General features: G+C 38.9%; 1 protein-coding gene across 1 annotated transcript; it reads left to right on the top strand.

Annotated features, from left to right (window-relative positions):
• Nucleotides 1-7,188: 7,188 nt before the first annotated feature.
• FAM216B (family with sequence similarity 216 member B) lies at nt 7,189-12,784 on the top strand. Its single transcript, XM_077155832.1, is given in 5 exon segments — nt 7,189-7,287; nt 10,921-10,948; nt 10,951-10,986; nt 10,989-11,039; nt 12,600-12,784. Coding segments are annotated over 5 exon segments (399 nt in total).
• Nucleotides 12,785-20,418: the final 7,634 nt, after the last annotated feature.

Genomic DNA, 20,418 nt, shown 5'->3' with positions numbered 1-20,418 from the left:
GAAATCTAGGACTATTGAGTTCTAAGGCTTTTGTATATTTCACAATTCTCAGAATCAATTCTTTCTTGGGACCAGTATCATGTAGTAGCATGTTTTTAATCTGTGACTTCATTGGCTCATTTGGTCAGTGTTGCTCAGTAATTCATTGGATGCCCAAATGTATGGGATGTCCTTCCTCAGAATCATACTCTTCACAACTGGTGGGCATGAAGCTTCATTTCCTTCAGAGAGCGTTCTTTCACTTTCAGCATGTACCTTCTACCCACACTTCAATATTCCACGTGTAGTAGAAGTTTATTTCTTAAAATGTTTGATTAGGCCAACTTCCACGGGCACTCATGGCCCTTTCTGCTTCCTTACCAAACTGGGCTAAAATGGGCAAACAAACAAACAAAAACACATATATGAGATCTCTGTGCAAAATGGGAGAGGAGCTGAGACTAGTATCTTTCATGTGAGTCATAATTTCAGAGCTAAAATGGGGCCATTAAGACCAAAGACTCTAGAGCAAGACCATCTGAATTCAGGTTGCAGTTCTACAACTGCCCAGTCATAGGAAATACAGATTATTTAACCCTCTTTACTCCCACTTTCCTAGAAGTAGAATGGGGATAGTAATAGTATATACTGCATAGCATCGTTATCAGGATTTAATTTAATTAATATATGTAAAGTGTCTAAGTCCCCACCCTCAATCAGGTTGTGCTCAATGGACCCTGAAGCCCTATGAGAAAGCGCAGTGGGACAAAAACCATAAGACTCAGCGGGCGCCACTCGGGAGTCTAGATAACCAGCAGCACACAGCAGAGAAAGAGCGACTTCCCTTGGCTTCATTTTGTGCACTGAGGGCTTGGGACAGCCATGGTGGAGAAATCTGCACTGGCAGAGTCATCTTCATTGAGAGCTCTGCAGTATAAGGGGCCCTGGAGAAGGGACAAGGGAAGAAGGATATGAGCCATTTTCCTCTTGGGGTAAGGTTTTCCAGGAAAGCACCTTCTCCATGATGTATAGTGACATTCTACCTCTTGTTCTAGCTGACTGGGTTCTCTGAATTTGGGTTTAACCTCTTCTTGCATTCCAATCTTGAGTTCCTCTTCCTCATCTAGGAACACACCTTATTACCCAGGTAATACCATGTAAACATTGGCTTATCAACATATGCAATTATCAGCCCTGCGTCTCACTGCGGTACCAACATTTTGACTTGAAAGAGTGTACTTCTTTTCTCACAATGGTCAACATGATAGTCTCTCTAGTAACTAGATTATTAGTTTTTTCCTTTGTAGTCAGTTGTATTTCTTTCTGAACCATTTAGCTAGTCTTTGAGAAAATATTTGCTTTGTCCAAAATTGATGATTACACTGTGTCATCATCCTTGCATCTTAAGGAATTACCCAAAAGTTCATATCTCATCCTTTAACATCCTCTATATAGCTAGTCAATTATCTTTTATTTTCTTTTTTTCTTACAATTTCAACCTTTAGTCATTTTAGGAAAACATTGACTGCATATCTAAATCCTTCAGTCTCCTGTCTGACTTCATAAATCCCAGGGATATCTTATAAATTTTTGGTTATTGTAGCCCAGTATGTTGGATAAAGTCTGTTGTCTCTCTTTACCATAGTCATAGGAAGACTACAAAATACACTTCCCAGAATCCCTTGCCAGCTGGGATTCAGTTTGTGCTCAATGGACCCTCAATGGCAGATTGGACATGGAGAGGTGGAGGAACCAATTTGTTCTGACTTCTGCTTTCACCGGTGGCAGTGGTGGCAGCAGCATCTATGTCAATACAGCAACCTTGGCAGTTTGGGGAAGAACATGGCCAATGAGTGCTGGTTTCTGAGGTCCTGCTCATAAGGCAGTGTCCCAGTAGGAGCAGCCTAAGTAGCACAGTGTTCATGGGCTCTGGGTAAAGTCATTTTCTCTTTTGTCCTCCAGCTCAAGGTGTGATACTACTTTTACCATCATCACTAGTCCTTGGCTAACCTAATCTTTCTCATTTTGCTGCTCTAACCTACTCCAACACTTGTAACACATTCCCTGCACTGAATCCCCTCCCTGTCAAACAGCTGGATTCATTTTGTTTTCCTGATTTGGCAGGGACTCATGCACCCTGTTATAAATCAGTATGCATGTGCAACAGACAGAAGATGTGCTAAGCCCTAGAAGGCATTTTGTCACACTCTGGGAAAGCTTTCAAGGAAGATTCAACTGACAATGTCAACTCTGCACGTAACTCTTCTTTATTTCTCAGTAGAGAATCACTAATCTCACAACTCCAGTGATAGGTTTTGTGTTATTTATTCGTTGGCATTTACAGGTGCTTGATTGTGCCATATTTCTTCCCAAAATGGACTGCATTCAAATTACTGGAAAATACATGCAAATGTTTTGCATCTGTTGAACCCTCTTTCTTTTTTAATCCATATGCTCTGATTCACTACCCTTATCTTCATGGGTTTTGTTTTGTTGTGTTTTTCGCCCGAGCCTTTAAGAATTTTGAATTCTTGATTTTTCTTTTGCATTTCTTCTTCAATTTTACCTTGAAAATCTTCATCTTTACAGATAAGGTAGCATTCAGAGGTAAAAGTCTCAAGAAAAAAAAAAGAATCTTCAGTAATAATGCTAGCACAAAGGAAGGGAAAATTTGTCCTTAGAAGTCAGATTAAAATTTAAAGCTTATGCTAATAATATCAGTGTAGACAAGAATCTTGTACTGTAGGTTAATTATCATCCTATGGAGCCTTTCACTAAGATCAAAGATGGAGAATATCTTATCTCCAAATAATGAAAAGCAACATGATCTTGAACCATGCACAATTCCAATAAATCCCTGTCTTTGTCTGCCAGAGCTTCTCTGACAAATACCACACAATGAATTTACTTAAACAACAGGCATTTATTGACTCATGGTCTCAGAGATTAGAAACCCAAAATCAAGGTTTCAATAAAGCTATGCTTTCTCCCCAAAGTCTGCAGCTTTCAGGTGTTGGCAGGCCACATCCTTGGGGGTCCTTAGTTTGCATTTCTGCCTCCTGTCACATGGTGATGTCCTTGGTCTCTTCCAGTGACTTTCTCTGACTGGCTGCAACCACATTTCTTCTGCTTATTAACTGGACTCCAGCGATATGGATTAAGTCTCACCCTCACTCTCTAAGCCAACTCTGCAAATAAACTCACTTCCCTCCCCACCACGTGGAACATGACTCCCTGGGTGTAAATCTCCCTAGCAATGTGGGACATGACTCCCAGGGATGTGCTTGGCCCTGGTCTCATGGGATTGAGAAAGCCTTCTTGACTGAAATGGGGAAAAAAAATGAAACTAAAATTTCAGTGGCTGAGAGATTTCAAATACAGTCATGAGGTCATTCTGGAGGTTACTTTTATGCAAGCTTCTGCCACATATTTACGAATTGCCACAATATGCCAAGCCCCATCCAACAGTATCCCTGAATCCTAAAGAATACCCTCGGATCTATCTAAGCCTTTCATAGTAAGTCTATTGGTTCATAAACTTAAGGCATCAAGATTGTTCTTATGCCAGATAAGCCTTAAAACCCAGAGGTACCAATCTCTCCAAGAACATCAACCAGTTGGTCACAAGATAAACACACCTTTCCAGCAGAAAGAAGTCAGAATGGTCACTGCCCAAATATCTCTGAAGACTGAGAGAGTGATTGGATGAGAGAGAGGAGGTGTAACTGAGAAATTAAGATTTGGCAAATGATTATGAGTACTGATGCATTATATAGATATTTCTTTTTAGTTTCTGGTGTATTGGAATAGCTGGAGGAAAATACCTGAAATTGTTTAGCTGTGATCCCATAGCCTTGATTTTTGATAATGATTATATAATGGTATAGTTTTTGTTCTGTGACTTTGTGACTATAAAGACCTTGTGACTGATACTTCCTTTGCCCTGTGTGTGGGTAAAGGAGTAATAAAATAAAGACAAAAATGATCTATCTATATCTATATCTTTATCTATATCATCTATATATATTATAGTGGGGATAAGGAGTTTGGGATGCTTTGGGCATTCCTTTAATTTTTATTTCTCTATTTGGAGTGATGAAAATGTTCTAAAATTGATTTGGTGTTGAATGTACAGCTATATGATGATGCTGTGAGTCACTGATTGCATACTTTGGATGGCTTAAACATACCCATCCTGAATCAGTTCGACCACATCTGAATAGGCTTTTAGTTCATGCCTTAACTGATAATACATCTTTTAATGGTCCTGTTTTGGTTTGCTAAGCTGCCAGAATGCAATATACCAGAAATTGATTGGATTTTATAAAGGGGATTTATTAAGTTACAAGTTACAATTCTAAGGCCATGACAGTGTTCAAATTGAGGCATCATCAAGAAGTTACCTTCACTTAAGAAAGGTCAATTCCTGTTCAAGGTTTCTCTGTCACGTGGGAAGGCACATGACAATGTCTACTGACCCTTTGATCCCCAGTTTCATTGCTTTCAGCTCCTGCTTCGAGTGGCCTCCTCGCTGAGCTCCTGTCTGTCTCCAGGCATCTCCAAATGTCTGTGTTTTGGTTTCCTTTTTCTGCTTTCTGTGAAGGTTCTCCAAACATCTGTGCTTTCTCCAAAATATCGTCCTTTTAAAGGGCTCCAGTTAACTAATTAAGATCCGCCTTGAATGGCTGGGGCCACAAATCCATGGAAATAATCTAATCAAAAGGTCACGCCCACAGCTGGGTGTGTCATATCTCCATGGAGACAACCTAATCAATAGGTCCCACCTTACAGTAGCTCTGCCCCACAAGATTGGATTGGGATTAAAAGAATGTGGCTTTTCCAGGTATACATAACAGTTTCAAACCATCATAAGTCCCATTTACAAATGGAGTCACACCATTTGTGTGGAACATGGATTAAGATTAAGAACATGTGTTTTATCAATCTACCAGTTACCATAGTCAAATTCTTGCTCAGAGCTCTTTCTTTAAGGATGTTCCTTCCTCCTTCTGAGCAATTGACTCCAAATACGGGAAATATTCATATGATGGCCTGTTGACTTTTAATATTCAGCATCTCTGTTTCAGTTACTTCCCTCCTCCATGCCTACATATAATGAAGATATGATGACTTTAGAAGTTGACATTTGATCAGAAACAAAATTTGGAAGAAAATAGAATTAAACCATGCAGCTGAATGTTGCACAAAAGCAGTTCAAGGTGTACAGCCAAATTTCCCAAGCTCGTTGTCTCCTTGCATGATGTTGCTTAGATATCAGCTTATCAACAGACTGATATCAATCACCACTGCAGGAAGAAAGAGACCTTGAGAGAAAACTAAATGGATATGAATGACGGCTTTTAAAAAGAGAGGACCTGTAATCCAGGGTAAGTTCTTTTTCAGCAAATCTGTCTTTTTGTTTTAATATAAATTACTTTGTAGATTTTTTTTCCTCCCTGAATTCCCCAACGATTTTAATCAAACTTTATCAGGTTAGATACCTTGAAGAAGTGAGATGTATTTTCTCAGGAATAGTCCAAGAAAAGCATGCATGAATTGTTGCCCACGAGAAAGATCATCAGTCATTTCCTTGTGTTATTTGAGGAGACAAGAAATCTTCCCAGCATTGATGAATATTTATTCTCTGCTCTACAGATCTGGAAAATGGGAGGAGGGATATTGAGATGAATTGAGTACATGATAGAGCATAAGTTTCTATCACAGAAGATATTTCTATCGCAAGAGTGTATCTTGGTTAGTATGGTTTCTGGAGTTCACATTGAAAGAAAGCAATATTAAATAAAATATTTATAATTTAGTTTATAAATGTACATTGTAGAAATGGGGCAGACTGAGATATTAATTGATGTTTTCCTAATACATTTCTCTTCTGGAAGATCTAAGAATTAGATATGCAAACTCAGAACCAATTAGAATCCCTAATATTAAGATACTTGTTAAGCATGTGTGCGTGTGCGTGTGCACATACTAAGGTAGGGTAGAAGGAAGGAGCTGACATAAAATGAGAATATTCTATATTTATGATATGATTTAATCAAACAACCCTGCAAGGTAGACTTTGTAATTGCCACTGTACACATGAGAGGACCAAGGCTAACAGAAGGTAAGAAATTCAATTCTTTCTGGTTCCAGAGGCCACAGCAACTGTACTACAATTTCTTTTCTTCACTTAGCACGTGGTAGAGGTATTGATAACAGCCTGCTATATTTAGAGGTGTTCCTGTTATATTTGCCTTTGCTGTGTGTTCTCACTTCCTATACTCAGTGATTTGCACCGCTGACAAGGCAAAGGGGCAAACGGAGGAAAAATGCTGGGAGTTTCCATTCTGTTCCTTGGCAACTTTATTCCAGTATGTTTATCCTTCCTTGATTGATAAGATTTTTATTAGTATATGTATCTTAGATTCTAAACTCTAGATCACATGGAAAGCAGACTTAATCATAGCAGGTATGATTCCTTCATTTTGTATTTTTGTCAGGCAAGTGACAAGCAACATGGTCCAGGTTTAATTGTTTATTTTAAAGTGCAGTGCTGTAATACTGCAAATCTATATGAGCAAGTAATGGATAATGATATAAAAAGGATAATATATTGGCAATAAACACTTAAATATTCTAGGAATATTTAATGAATTGGGAAAATACACAACCTGACTTTTCTAACATCACACCACATATACAGAAATAAAAAGGGAAATTAATCAAATGACAATGGGAGTTCTGGATAGTGAGATTATGGGTGATTTTATTTTCATTTCAATTTTTAAAATATTTTCAAATTTTCCTAAATGGCATGCATTACTGTTAAAATCAGAAGAGACAATACATATTATTCAAAATTCTCAAGGAATAGCCATTGTAGACACTATATGTCTCTACAACTCACTTGTTCCAAAAACAGAGTGAAGCAAAAAGACGAAGGATTCTGAATTATTCCTTCCATAAATAAAGAGTGAGGATACAAAGAGATGCAGAACTTAGCAGACAGTCTGGTCCAGTTGCTTGGTAGCTTGTGAGAAAACTTTCAATAATATTTATTTGTTTAATAAGTTAATTAATTAAGCAACATGTACTTATTTCCTTGCTTACTTATTTACTTGGCTACACCCCCCAAACTGATTGAGAAAAAAAACAAACACCAAAATTTTATTGTAATCTTCGTCATTCTCTGAAAGTATAGGATAAAATATGGGAGAAAACCGGAAAAGAACACAAAAGCTCCAGAATATTCCACAAGTTCCTTGCATTCCAGTTCCTCCTTCTGCCTCAGACTCTTCATTACTGAAGGTCCACATGTTGTTTACAGATGGAGCAACCATGTTTGTCTCTCCTAAAAGGCTTGAGGACTTACTCACTGTTTTAGTTTGCTAGCTGCTGGAATGCAACACACCAGAGATGGATTGGCTTTTAATAAAAGGGGATTTATTTTGTTAGTTCTTCAGAGGAAAGGCAGCCAACTTTCAGCTGAGGTTCTTTCTTACGTGGAAAGGCACAGGGTGATCTCTGCTGTCCTTCTCTCCAGGCCTTTGGGTTCCAACAACTTTTCCTTGGGTGATCCCTTTCTGCACCTCCAAAGGCCTGGGCTGAGCTGTGAGTGCTGAGATGAGGTATGCTGAGCTGCTTGGGCTGTGCTACGTTGCACTCTCTCATTTAAGCACCAGCCAATTAAGTCAAACGTCATTCATTGCAGCAGGCAATGCATTCATTGCAGCAGGCAACCTCCTAGCCGACTGCAGGTGTAATTAGCAACAGATGAAGTTCACATACCATTGGCTCACGTCCGCAGCAACAAAACTAGGTGCCTTCGCCTGGCCAAGTTGACAACTGAATCTAACTACCACATCCACCATCAGGCAGAACATCTATCCCAGGTATATGTTGAAAGTAGGTATGAGTGAATGCATGAGAACTTGATGTGACCTCCTCTTACACCTGTCCCATTTCAGGAGCTCCAGCACATGGTTGCTTCATCGTCGCTTTGTTGTTGACTTACCACCAGTGATGGAAAACTCCATAATTGACCACACTGTGGCTTTGCTGCTGGAGAGTTGGTTTAATTTTTAGCAACTTTCATGCAAATTTTGTTAAATTTGTAGTTTGTGAAAATTTCAGTTCCCTTCCATCCAGTGGAATAAGCAAAGGGTAAAAACCTTAGGAATGCTCTCCCTCATTTCTCATACAGAAAGTTGAGAGTTTTAGTAAGGCAAAGAGATAAGCATTTTTCCCTTGGAAAATAAAATTATAACTTTTACTGTATCATCTTGAATTATAGAAACTCCCATTGCACTTTGCAGCTTTGCTGTTGAATTTGGTTTGCAATTTTCATGTTCTGTTGTTCTCAACCATTTGAAAAACCTTCATTAGTTATTTAGGAATGGAATCCATTCTCTTCTCCAAATACATTGCCTTTTAAAACATCTAATTCAGACACTTTAAAGTTGCAAAATGATATCTATAATTGTGAGATACTTAGTCTTGCTAATTAAGTCTGCATATAATTTTCATAATAAGTTTAAGGTGTTTAAACCCTCAAAAAAAATCCTTACTTTGATTTCAGCCCCATGCAAGATTTCTAACAGGTTAAAGTCACTTTACCCTACTTTTACAGGTAATGATTTTAAGATTAGTTTTGTATTAGACATTCACATGGTTAACAATGAGCTTTGAAAATTCAATCATGGCTTTGGATTTTTTGACCAAGGGTGCTTATTTTTTTCTTGACTTTTCTAAATTGTTGATGTCCCATCTTAGTTTCTCCATTTGTAAAACAGAGCACATTTATGTGCTATCTCATAGGATTGTGGCAAAATGTTTAGTATAGTGTACCATAAGCACTTTAGATCTAGTAGGTATATAATAGTAATTTTAGCTGAGGCCCTTCTTGTCCTACTATGGCAAAAATCTTCCTGGTGCTCTCCCTACCTCTGCTCTTTCGTCCCGCAAACCCATACCCCACAGTAGGGCCAGAGGGATCTTTCTAAAATGACAACCAGTGTCAGCTTAAAGTAGAGCTTCTCAACCCTGGCACTGTTATTGTTTTGGGTCAGATCATTCTTTGTGGCAAGAAAGTGGGGTGGGGAGAGGCTATCGTGAGTGTCATAGATGTGCTACAGCAGCCCTGCTGAATGCACTAGGGTCGGCTGACCCACCCCCGCCCCTCCTACCATTGTATCAACCCAAAATTCCTCCCAATGGCCCTTGGGAGACAAAATTACCCCCATTGAGAACTACTACCTTAAATAAAGACTTTCAGTGAAGGTCTATTCCTATAAGGGGCTCTTAATATGGCAAAAAAAAGGCCTCCAGTATCTTCCCCAGCCTAAAGACAGTCTTTTTGAATCCCAGGCTCTATGCTCTGGTTAAAATTATTTTTAAATGTCTGATTCCCAACATATTAGAGAATTTGTGCCAGTTTCTCTCTCAGTCTACAATGAGCCTTTCTTTTTCTTCTAGTCCAGGGATTCTCCAATTTTAGTGAGCATGCATCAGAAATACTTGGACAACTTGTCAAAACAGAGTGCTGGGCTGCACCCCCAGCTGTTCTGCTTCTATAGGTGGGGGGGGGGCGCACAATAATTTGCATTTCTAATAAGTTCTTGGAAATTCCTTATGCTGCTAGTTGGGTACCACCCTTTGAAAACCAGTATTCTAGACCCCCCAGAGAATTCCTCCCCACCCGCTAAGACTCAAAGGTGGCAGTCAACTCATGTTGATGTAAGGAGACATTGTTGACTGCTACTGGTGGACTTTTGTTTCCTCCTCTGCTTTCACAGTATCTTTATTTTTTTTAGGGATTATCATCCCTATTTTCTTTTTTAAATATTTTTATTGGCAAATCTTCACACACATACAGTCCATAAATGATGTACATTCAATGACTCATAATATCATCGCATAGTTTTTTATTCATCACCATGATCACTTTTAGAACATTTGCATCTCTCCAGAAAAAGAAATAAAAAGAAAAAAACCCTTACATCCCATATCCTTTACCTCTTCCTCTCATTGCCCACTAGTATTTTTACCTACCCAATTAATTTAACCCCTTATCCTCCCTATTATTTATTTATTTATTATCCATATTTTTTTTACTCATCTGTCCATACCCTGGATAAAAGGAGCATCAAACATGAGGTTTTCACAATCCCACAGTCACACTGTAAAAGTGATATTGTTACACAATCATCTTCAAGGATCAAGGTGCTGGAACATAGCTCAACAGTTTCAGGTACTTCCTTCCAGCCACTCCAATAACTGAAAAGGGATATCTATATAATGCATAAGAATAACCTCTAGGATAACTTCTCAAGTCTGTTTGAAATCTCTCAGCCACTGATACTTTATTGTATCTCATGTCTCTCTTTCCCCTTTTGGTCAAGAAGGCTTTCTCATTCTCAAGATGCCAGGACCTGGCTCATCCAGGGAGTTCTCACAGCACCTTTTTACTAACAATGTTAAATACTCATCGGATCACCCATCAATCCATGTCTCCTGCTTGCTGAGAGCTGTCAGGGAAAAAGGCCCTTTTACCCAGCTTTGCATCCAGAGGTCTGGCATCCTTCAGGCCCTGTGTAGATTCTCAAAACCCATCTTCCCCAGCAGGGATTACAATAGAGCAATAAAATTACAATATCTTTGAAATCCTTTGATCTCCCTCAGCTCAAAACTTTGACCCTACACACATTTTCACTATCACACAGTCTGGTGGATGGTTTGTGTAAGTAAGCTATTAGAGGAAGCTGCCCACTTGTTTTCCAATTGGTGTGCATTAAAAATCTATATGTACTCCTATTTACTATAAATGTATTTACTATAAAAAGAGAAGCATCTTGTTCCCGTGGAAGTCAGGCTTGAATACATCACACTTTAAACTCTCTAGCATTCCACCTCCCAACAAAATCAACTGCTCTGCTCTGACAGGACCTAATCCGGGGACAACAGTGCTACTTTTCAGCATTTTGAGGATTTACAACTCCAGCCCCCCGTGGAGGCCCTTCAGGCCTGCTATGTGCATAACCTTCTGCATCAGCAGCTGCTGGGTAAGTTTAATTACCTACCCTGACCTAGGAACCCATGTGCTGCAACCAAAAGCTAAATTTCTCAAGAAATAATTCAAGTAGAATGGCCTTTACCAGTGGACTGCTTTATCAACAGGGTTGGCTGGCCAAGTTTAAAAATGATCAACCCTGATAATAGAGATCAAGTTTCTCTGGGTAAATTAAGAAGAGTTTAAAAAATTGGAATATGGATTGTTATAAAATGTTAACAACTCTCTGAGATTGACAGGGATTCGATCTAGTAAAATGGCATTTGGTTTAGGAAGCCAGATAAGGCTCAAATCACAAGTCACTACTGCTTGCTGGTTGTAAAATTCAGAGGCTCAGTCTACTAATGACAATAATTGTTATTTCTTTTGAACATTTACCATGTGCCAGACACAGTTCTAGAAGCTTTACATAGAATATCACCTTTTCTCCTACTTTACAGTCACAGGAAACTTCAACCCAGGCAAGTTATGTAACTTGATCAAGTACATGTCAGTGCTAGAACTTGGCTTCAAAGACCATGCATGTTCACCCCTCTTTCTACTGTCCCTCCTCTTCTACCCACCTCGCTGGATTTTATGAAGCCAAAATGAAATAATGCTTGTGAAAAACCTTCATAAACTATAAGCAGCAATCTACTGAAAAGCCTGGTTGTTGTTAAATCCTTCTACCTCTAGAAACGATTTCAGTTTCCAGCTGCCCTCTGTGATACTCTTCTTTCAAATCCATAAAGCTTTCACTGAGGGCATCCTCCATGCCAGACATTGTACTGTGCACTTTGCAGGTATTACCCTATTCAAAATCCTACCCTACCCTTCTGTTTCTACCCTACACACATAGAAGAAAAAATTGAGCCATGTGTAAGTGAAATAACGGGACCAGGATCACGCAACTAGTCTATGGCAGAGCCAGGAATCAGTTAGCCCCCATGATGGTCTGAAATGTTGCAAGAACTTCATCTTGTAGCTTTGTTTGCAGAGTAAAATTGCAGAGAAGCCAATAAATCCAGAAGCAGAGGTACTAAGCATTTACTGCACATAAAATCTACCCATGCATCTTATTAAAATGGATTCTCAGAACTAATCCTCTAAGTTTCTGATTCAGAAGTTCTTTACAGTTGAGCCAGAAATCTGCATTTTCAACAAACATTTTATAAAAGCACTTGGCTGAAGCCAAGTGATTCTGTAGTAGATCAGATAGTCAGCACACTACACTTTGAGAAATACTGAGAGAGATCTTAAAAAATATATAGCTTGAAGAAAGCTTTGACATTGAAGATAAGCAATTCATGCAAAGATTTCTCAAGGATCAAGTCCCTTTCCAAATGATTTGTCATGTTAATCAATGACTAAGGATTTATTGACTTACTGAATGGGAGATAACAATGGAAAGATGCAAAGATTATACCATCTAGACATCCTAAGGAAGATTGGTATCCTTATTCACCCTCAAAGGATAGAAGAAAATTTGGGTCTGTGAATATTGGCAGTTTTGCTTGCTTATCTGCTTTGTAAAAGGGTTGACTTTAAAGTTTCTTTCATTACTTTCTGCTAGGCTTTATTACTCACCAGGAAGTCTTGGCTTGTGCTGCTATACTGACAGAGTCTATCAAGAGAGCTTCGGCCAAAGTAGTGCCTCAAAGAACCATCCCCTGGAAGCCTTCGGCCATGACAAGAAAATGGTCATCCCTACAACCTGTGTCTACACTTCCAACCAGGACTCAAAGCGCAGGGCTCTGATTCCTCAGGAATCATGGCTGTATGTAAGGTTGCCCATGCCAAGGGGCATACAATGGGTACTTAGTACATATTTCTTGGATGAAAATGAATAAAAGTTTAACTCCTAATACAGATCCCAGACCTAGAAATAAGGTCTTTCTCCTTTTGAAGGAATTTGTTTCCAGCAAGAACAAGTTGAAAGGGTTAAGGGCATAGAGCTGAAAGTGAGCATACTTTTTCACATAGACTCTGCAGAATAAAATTACTTTCAAGTTTGCAATGTAAAAGCTTCTGTTTGGGTTTGCTAAAGCTGCTAGAATGCAATATGCTAGAAATGGATTGGCTTTTAGAAAGGGAATTTTTTTTAACTTTTTTAATTGCATAATATAATACATATACAAAGCTAAGAAATAAAAAAGCCAAAGTTTTCAGAGCACTCTTCAACAAGTGGTTACAGGACAGATCCCAGAGTTTGTCATGGGCTACCATACAATCCTCTCATATTTTTCCTTCTAGCTGCTCCAGAATATAGGAGGTTAGAGGGCTTAAATACATTTTTTATCATAAAATTATATGTATTAAATATTTTATACACATATTTTATATGCATTATATATATATATTTTATTAATTAAAGAAAAAAAGAAATTAACACAACATTTAGAAATCATTCCATTCTACATATGCAATCAGTAATTCTTAACATCATCACATATGTATGATCATCATTTCTTAGTACATTTGCATCGATTTAGGAACAGAACTACAAAACAACAGAAAAAGACATAGAATGTTAATATAGAGGAAAAAATAAAATAATAATAAAAAAGACACAAACAAACAAACAACAAAAAACAAACTATAGCTCAGATGCAGCTTCATTCAGTGTTTTAACATAATTACATTACAGATGCAGCTTCATTCAGTGTTTTAAGATAATTACATTACAATTAGGTATTATTGTGCTGTCCATTTTTGAGTTTTTGTATCTAGTCCTGTTGCACAGTCTGTATCCCTTCAGCCCCAATTACCCATTATCTTACCCTGTTTCTAATTCCTGCTGGTCTCTGTTACCAATGACATATTCCAAGTTTATTCTCGAATGCCGGTTCACATCAGTGGACCATACAGTATTTTTCCTTTAGTTTTTGGCTAGACTCACTCAGCATAATGTTCTCTAGGTCCATCCATGTTATTACATGCTTCATAAGTTTATCCTGTCTTAAAGTTGCATAATATTCCATCGTATGTATATACCACAGTTTGTTTAGCTACTCATCTGTTGATGGACATTTTGGCTGTTTCCATCTCTTTGCAATTGTAAATAATGCTGCTATAAACATTGGTGTGCAAATATCTGTTTGTGTCTTTGCCCTTAAGTCTTTTGAGTAGATACCTAGCAATGGTATTGCTGGGTCGTATGGCAATTCTATATTCAGTTTTTTGAGGAATCGCCAAACTGCCTTCCACAGTGGCTGCACCCTTTGACATTCCCACCAACAGTGGATAAGTGTGCCTCTTTCTCTGCATCCTCTCCAGCACTTGTCATTTTCTGTTTTGTTGATAATGGCCATTCTGGTGGGTGTGAGATGATATCTCATTGTGGTTTTGATTTGCATTTCTCTAATGGCCAGGGACATTGAGCATCTCTTCATGTGCCTTTTGGCCATTTGTATTTCCTCTTCTGAGAGGTGTCTGTTCAAGTCTTTTTCCCATTTTGTAATTGGGTTGGCTGTCTTTTTGTTGTTGAGATGAACAATCTCTTTATAAATTCTGGATACTAGACCTTTATCTGATATGTCGCTTCCAAATATTATCTCCCATTGTGTAGGCTGTCTTTCTACTTTCTTGATGAAGTTCTTTGATGCAGAAAAGTGTTTAATTTTGAGGAGCTCCCATTTCTTTCTTTCTTTCTTCAGTGCTCTTGCTTTAGGTTTAAGGTCCATAAAACCGCCTCCAGTTGTAAGTTTCATAAGATATCTCCCTACATTTTCCTCTAAATGTTTTATGGTCTTAGACCTAATGTTTAGATCTTTGATCCATTTTGAGTTAACTTTTGTATAGGGTGTGAGATACGGGTCCTCTTTCATTCTTTTGCATATGGATATCCAGTTCTCTAGGCACCATTTATTGAAGAGACTGTTCTGTCCCAGGTGAGTTGGCTTGACTGCCTTATCAAAGATCCAATGTCCATAGATGAGAGGGTCTGTATCTGAGCACTCTATTCGATTCCATTGGTCGATATATCTATCTTTATGCCAATACCATGCTGTTTTGACCACTGTGGCTTCATAATATGCCTTAAAGTCAGGCAGCATGAGACCTCCAGCTTTGTTATTTTTCCTCAAGATACTTTCAGCAATTCGGGGCACCCTGCCCTTCCAGATAAATTTGCTTATTGGTTTTTCTATTTCTGAAAAATAAGTTGTTGGGATTTTGATTGGTATTGCATTGAATCTGTAAATCAATTTAGGTAGGATTGACATCTTAACTATATTTAGTCTTCCAATCCATGAACACGGTATGCCCTTCCATCTATTTAGGTCTTCTGTGATTTCTTTTAATAGTTTTTTGTAGTTTTCTTTGTATAGGTTTTTTGTCTCTTTAGTTAAATTTATTCCTAGATATTTTATTCTTTTAGTTGCAATTGTAAATGGGATTTGTTTCTTGATTTCCCCCTCAGCTTGTTCATTGCTAGTGCATAGAAATGCTACAGATTTTTGAATGTTGATCTTGTAACCTGCTACTTTGCTGTACTCATTTATTAGCTCTAGTAGTTTTGGTGTGGATTTTTCCGGGTTTTCAACGTATAATATCATATCGTCTGCAAACAGTGATAGTTTTACTTCTTCCTTTCCAATTTTGATGCCTTGTATTTCTTTTTCTTGTCTAATTGCTCTGGCTAGAACCTCCAACACGATGTTGAATAATAGTGGTGATAATGGACATCCTTGTCTTGTTCCTGATCTTAGGGGGAAAGTTTTCAAATTTTCCCCATTGAGGATGATATTAGCTGTGGGTTTTTCATATATTCCCTCTATTATTTTAAGGACGTTCCCTCGTATTCCTATCTTTTGAAGTGTTTTCAACAGGAAAGGATGTTGAATCTTGTCAAATGCCTTCTCTGCATCAATTGAGATGATCATGTGATTTTTCTGCTTTGATTTGTTGATATGGTGTATTACATTAATTGATTTTCTTATATTGAACCATCCTTGCATACCTGGGATGAATCCTACTTGGTCATAATGTATAATTCTTTTGATGTGTTGCTGGATTCAATTTGCTAGAATTTTGTTGAGGATTTTTGCATCTGTATTCATTAGAGAGATTGGTCTGTAGTTTTCTTTTTTTGTAATATCTTTGCCTGGTTTTGGTATGAGGGTGATGTTGGCTTCATAGAATGAATTAGGTAGCTTTCCCTCCACTTCAATTTTTTTGAAGAGTTTGAGGAGAGTTGGTACTAATTCTTTCTGGAATGTCTGGTAGAATTCACATGTGAAGCCGTCTGGTCCTGGACTTTTCTTTTTAGGAAGCTTTTGAATGACTGATTCAATTTCTTTACTTGTGATTGGTTTGTTGAGGTCATCTATGTCTTCTTGAGTCAAAGTTGGTTGTTCATGTCTTTCCAGGAACCCATCCATTTCCTCTAAATTGTTGTGTTTATTAGTGTAAAGTCGTTCATAGTATCCTGTTATTACCTCCTTTATTTCTGTGAGGTCAGTAGTTATGTCTCCTCTTCCATTTCTGATCTTATTTATTTGCATCCTCTCTCTTCTTCTTTTTGTCAATCTTGATAAGCGCCCATCAATCTTATTGATTTTCTCATAGAACCAACTTCTGGTCTTATTGATTTTCTCTATTGTTTTCATGTTTTTAATTTCATTTATTTCTGCTCTAATCTTTGCTATTTCTTTCCTTTTGCTTGCTTTGGGGTTAGTTTGCTGTTCTTTCTCCAGTTCTTCCAAGTGGACAGTTAATTCCTGAATTTTTGCCTTTTCTTCTTTTCTGATATAGGCATTTAGGGCAATAAATTTCCCTCTTAGCACTGCCTTTGCTGCATCCCATAGGTTTTGATATGTTGTGTTTTCGTTTTCATTCGCCTCGAGGTATTTACTAATTTCTCTTGCAATTTCTTCTTTGACCCACTCGTTGTTTAAGAGTGTGTTTTTGAGCCTCCACATATTTGTGAATTTTCTGGCACTCCGCCTATTATTGATTTCCAACTTCATTCCTTTATGATCCGAGAAAGTGTTGTGTATGATTTCAATCTTTTTAAATTTGTTAAGATTTGCTTTGTGACCCAGCATATGGTCTATCTTTGAGAATGATCCATGAGCACTTGAGAAAAAGGTGTATCCTGCTTTTGTGGGATGTAATATCCTATAAATGTCTGTTAAGTCTAGCTCATTTATAGTAATATTCAAATTCTCTATTTCTTTATTGATCCTCTGTCTAGATGTTCTGTCCATTGATGAGAGTGGTGAATTGAAGTCTCCAACTATTATGGTATATGTGTCTATTTCCCTTTTCAGTGTTTGCAGTGTATTCCTCACGTATTTAGGGGCATTCCGGTTCGGTGCATAAATATTTATGATTGTTATGTCTTCTTGTTTAATTGTTCCTTTTATTAGTAGATAGTGTCCTTCTTTGTCTCTTTTAACTGTTTTACATTTGAAATCTAATTTGTTGGATATTAGTATAGCTACTCCTGCTCTTTTCTGGTTATTTGCATGAAATATCTTTTCCCACCCTTTCACTTTCAACCTATGTTTATTTTTGGGTCTAAGATGTGTTTCCTGTAGACAGCATATAGAAGGATCCGGTTTTTTAATCCATTCTGCCAGTCTATGCCTTTTTATTGGGGAATTCAGTCCATTAACATTTAGTGTTATTACTGTTTGGGTAATATTTTCCTCTACCATTTTGGCTTTTGTATTATATATATCATATCTGATTTTCCTTCTTTCTACACTTTACTCCATACCTCTCTCTTCTGTCTTTTCGTATCTGACTCTAGTGCTCCCTTTAGTATTTCTTGCAGAGCTGGTCTCTTGGTCACAATTTCTGTCAGTGACTTTTTGTCTGAAAATGTTTTAATTTCTCCCTCATTTTTGAAGGACAATTTTGCTGGATATAGAAGTCTTGGTTGGCAGTTTTTCTCTTTTAGTAATTTAAATATATCATCCCACTGTCTTCTAGCTTCCATGGTTTCTGCTGAGAAATCTACACATAGTCTTATTGGTTTCACTTGTATGTGATGGATTGTTTTTCTCTTGCTGCTTTCAAGATCCTCTCTTTCTCTTTGACCTCTGACATTCTACCTAGTAAGTGTCTTGGAGAATGCCTGTTTGGGTCTATTCTCTTTGGGGTGTGCTGCACTTCTTGGATCTGTAATTTTAGGTCTTTCATAAGAGTTGGGAAATTTTCAGTGATAATTTCTTCCATTAGTTTTTCTCCTCCTTTTCCCTTCTCTTCTCCTTCTGGGACACCCACAAAACGTATATTTGTGTGCTTCATATTGTCATTCAGTTCCCTGATCCCCTGTTCAAATTTTTCCATTCTTTTCCCGATAGTTTCTGTTTCTTTTTGAATTCAGATGTTCCATCCTCCAATTCACTAATTCTAGCTTCTGTCTCTTTAAATCTACCATTGTAGGTATCCATTTTTTTTCCATCTTTTCTACTTTGTCCTTCACTCCCATAAGTTCTGTGATTTGTTTTTTCAGTTTTTCTGTTTCTTCTTTTTGTTCAGCCCATGTCTTCTTCATGTCCTCCCTCAATTTATTGATTTGGTTTTTGAAGAGGTTTTCCATTTCTGTTCGTATATTCAGCATTAGTTGTCTCAGCTCCTGTATCTCATTTGAACTATTGGTTTGTTCTTTGACTGGGCCATATCTTCAATTTTCCGAGCGTGATCCATTATCTTCTGCTGGCATCTGGGCATTTAATCAGATTTCCCTGGGTGTGGGACCCAGCTGGTTGAAAGATTTTTCTGTGAAATCTCTGGGCTCTGTTTTTCTTATCCTGCCCAGTAGGTGGCGCTCGTGGTGCTCGTCTGTCTGTGGGTCCCACCAGTAAAAGATGCAGTGGCTCCTTTAACTTTGGAAAACTCTCGCTGTAGAGGAGGGTCGCCAGCCGAAGCGGCTTGGGGGAGTGCCAATCCGAATCTCCCAGCTGGCCCGGGAATCCGCGCGTGGGGAGGTTCACCGGCCTCCGTGGCTTGGGGGAGCGCCTGTCCAAATTTCCCAGCTGGCCTGGGGTGCCAAGCGTGGCAGGGGGGCTCCGGCCGCCACGGCTTGGGGGAGTGCCTTTCCACCGTTCCCAGCCGGACCGGGAAGCCACATGTTTGGAACGGACCCCAGTCGCCAGTCTCTGCGGCTTGGGGGATCTCCGATCCAATTCTCCCAGCTGGTCCGGGGGGCCATGCATGGGGGGGGTGCCAGCTGCCGCGGCTTGAGGGGATCGACTGTCCAATTCTCCCAGCCAGCCCGGGAAGGAGGGAGGGAGGGACTCCGGCCGCCTGCGGCTCCGGCCCAGGGAAGCTCGCGCCCCTCGGTGATCTCACCGCAGCAGGTTCTCCCAGCCAGTCAGCCGTTCCAGAATGGGGTACGCTGTCTTCTTGGTCTCTGTCTTGGCTCCGGGAGCTGTTCTGTTTCGTTTCTACTTCCCTAGTAGCTGTTCTGGAGGAGAAACTAAGACCCGCGCGTCCTACTAAGCCGCCATCTTCTCCGGAAGTCCTTAAATACATTTTTATCATCACAATCGACTTTTTTTCCTTCTCTTTTTTTGTGAACAATGACATATATACAAAGAAGGTCTAAATTTCAAAGCACAGAACCACAATTAGTTGTAGAACATATGTCAGACTCTGACATGGGTGATAATTCCACAATTTTAGGTTTTTACTTCTAACTCCTCTAAAATACTGGAGACTAAAAGAGATATCAATTTAATGATTCAGCATTCATATTCATATTCATTTAAGTTCTATCTTCTATGTATAATTCCACCATCACCTTTGATCTCTTTGAGGTTGTTTAGGCTATGGCAATTCTAAATTTTTGATATTGGATGGGTCTGTCACTATATAGGGTAGGGAACTATCCGATCTTCTGGAGAGGCTGGGCTAGGTTTCAGGACTTATCTGGACCAGGGACCCATCTGGAGGTTGTAGGTTTCTGGAAGGTTACTCTAGTGCCTGGAACCCTTGTGGAATTTTATATATTGCCCTAGGTGTTCTTTAGAATTGGATGGAATAGTATTGGTTGGGGGTTGGTGGGCTATGATAGGAAACAAGGTCTACCCGAAGTTTGTATAAGAGCAACCTCCCGAGTAGTCTCTTGACTCTATTTGAACTCTCTTTGCCACTGGTATTTTATTAATTACACTTCTTTCCCCCCTTTTGGTCAGGATGTAATTGTTGATCCCATGGTGCCAGGTCTCGGTTCATTCTTGGGAATCATCTCCCATATCGCCAGGAGACTTTCATCCCTGGATGTCATATCCCACGTAGTGGGGAGGGCAGTGATTTCACTTGTAGAGTTGGGCTTAGAGAGACTGAGGCCACATCTGAGCAACAACAGAGGTCCTCCAGAAGTAACTCTTAGGCATGCCTATAGGTAGTCTAAGTTTCTCCACTACTACATAAGCTTC

Source organism: Tamandua tetradactyla, chromosome 4 (assembly GCF_023851605.1).
Source record: "Tamandua tetradactyla isolate mTamTet1 chromosome 4, mTamTet1.pri, whole genome shotgun sequence".
Classification (NCBI taxonomy): domain Eukaryota; kingdom Metazoa; phylum Chordata; class Mammalia; order Pilosa; family Myrmecophagidae; genus Tamandua; species Tamandua tetradactyla.
This window is presented reverse-complemented; position numbering and strand designations above follow the sequence as displayed.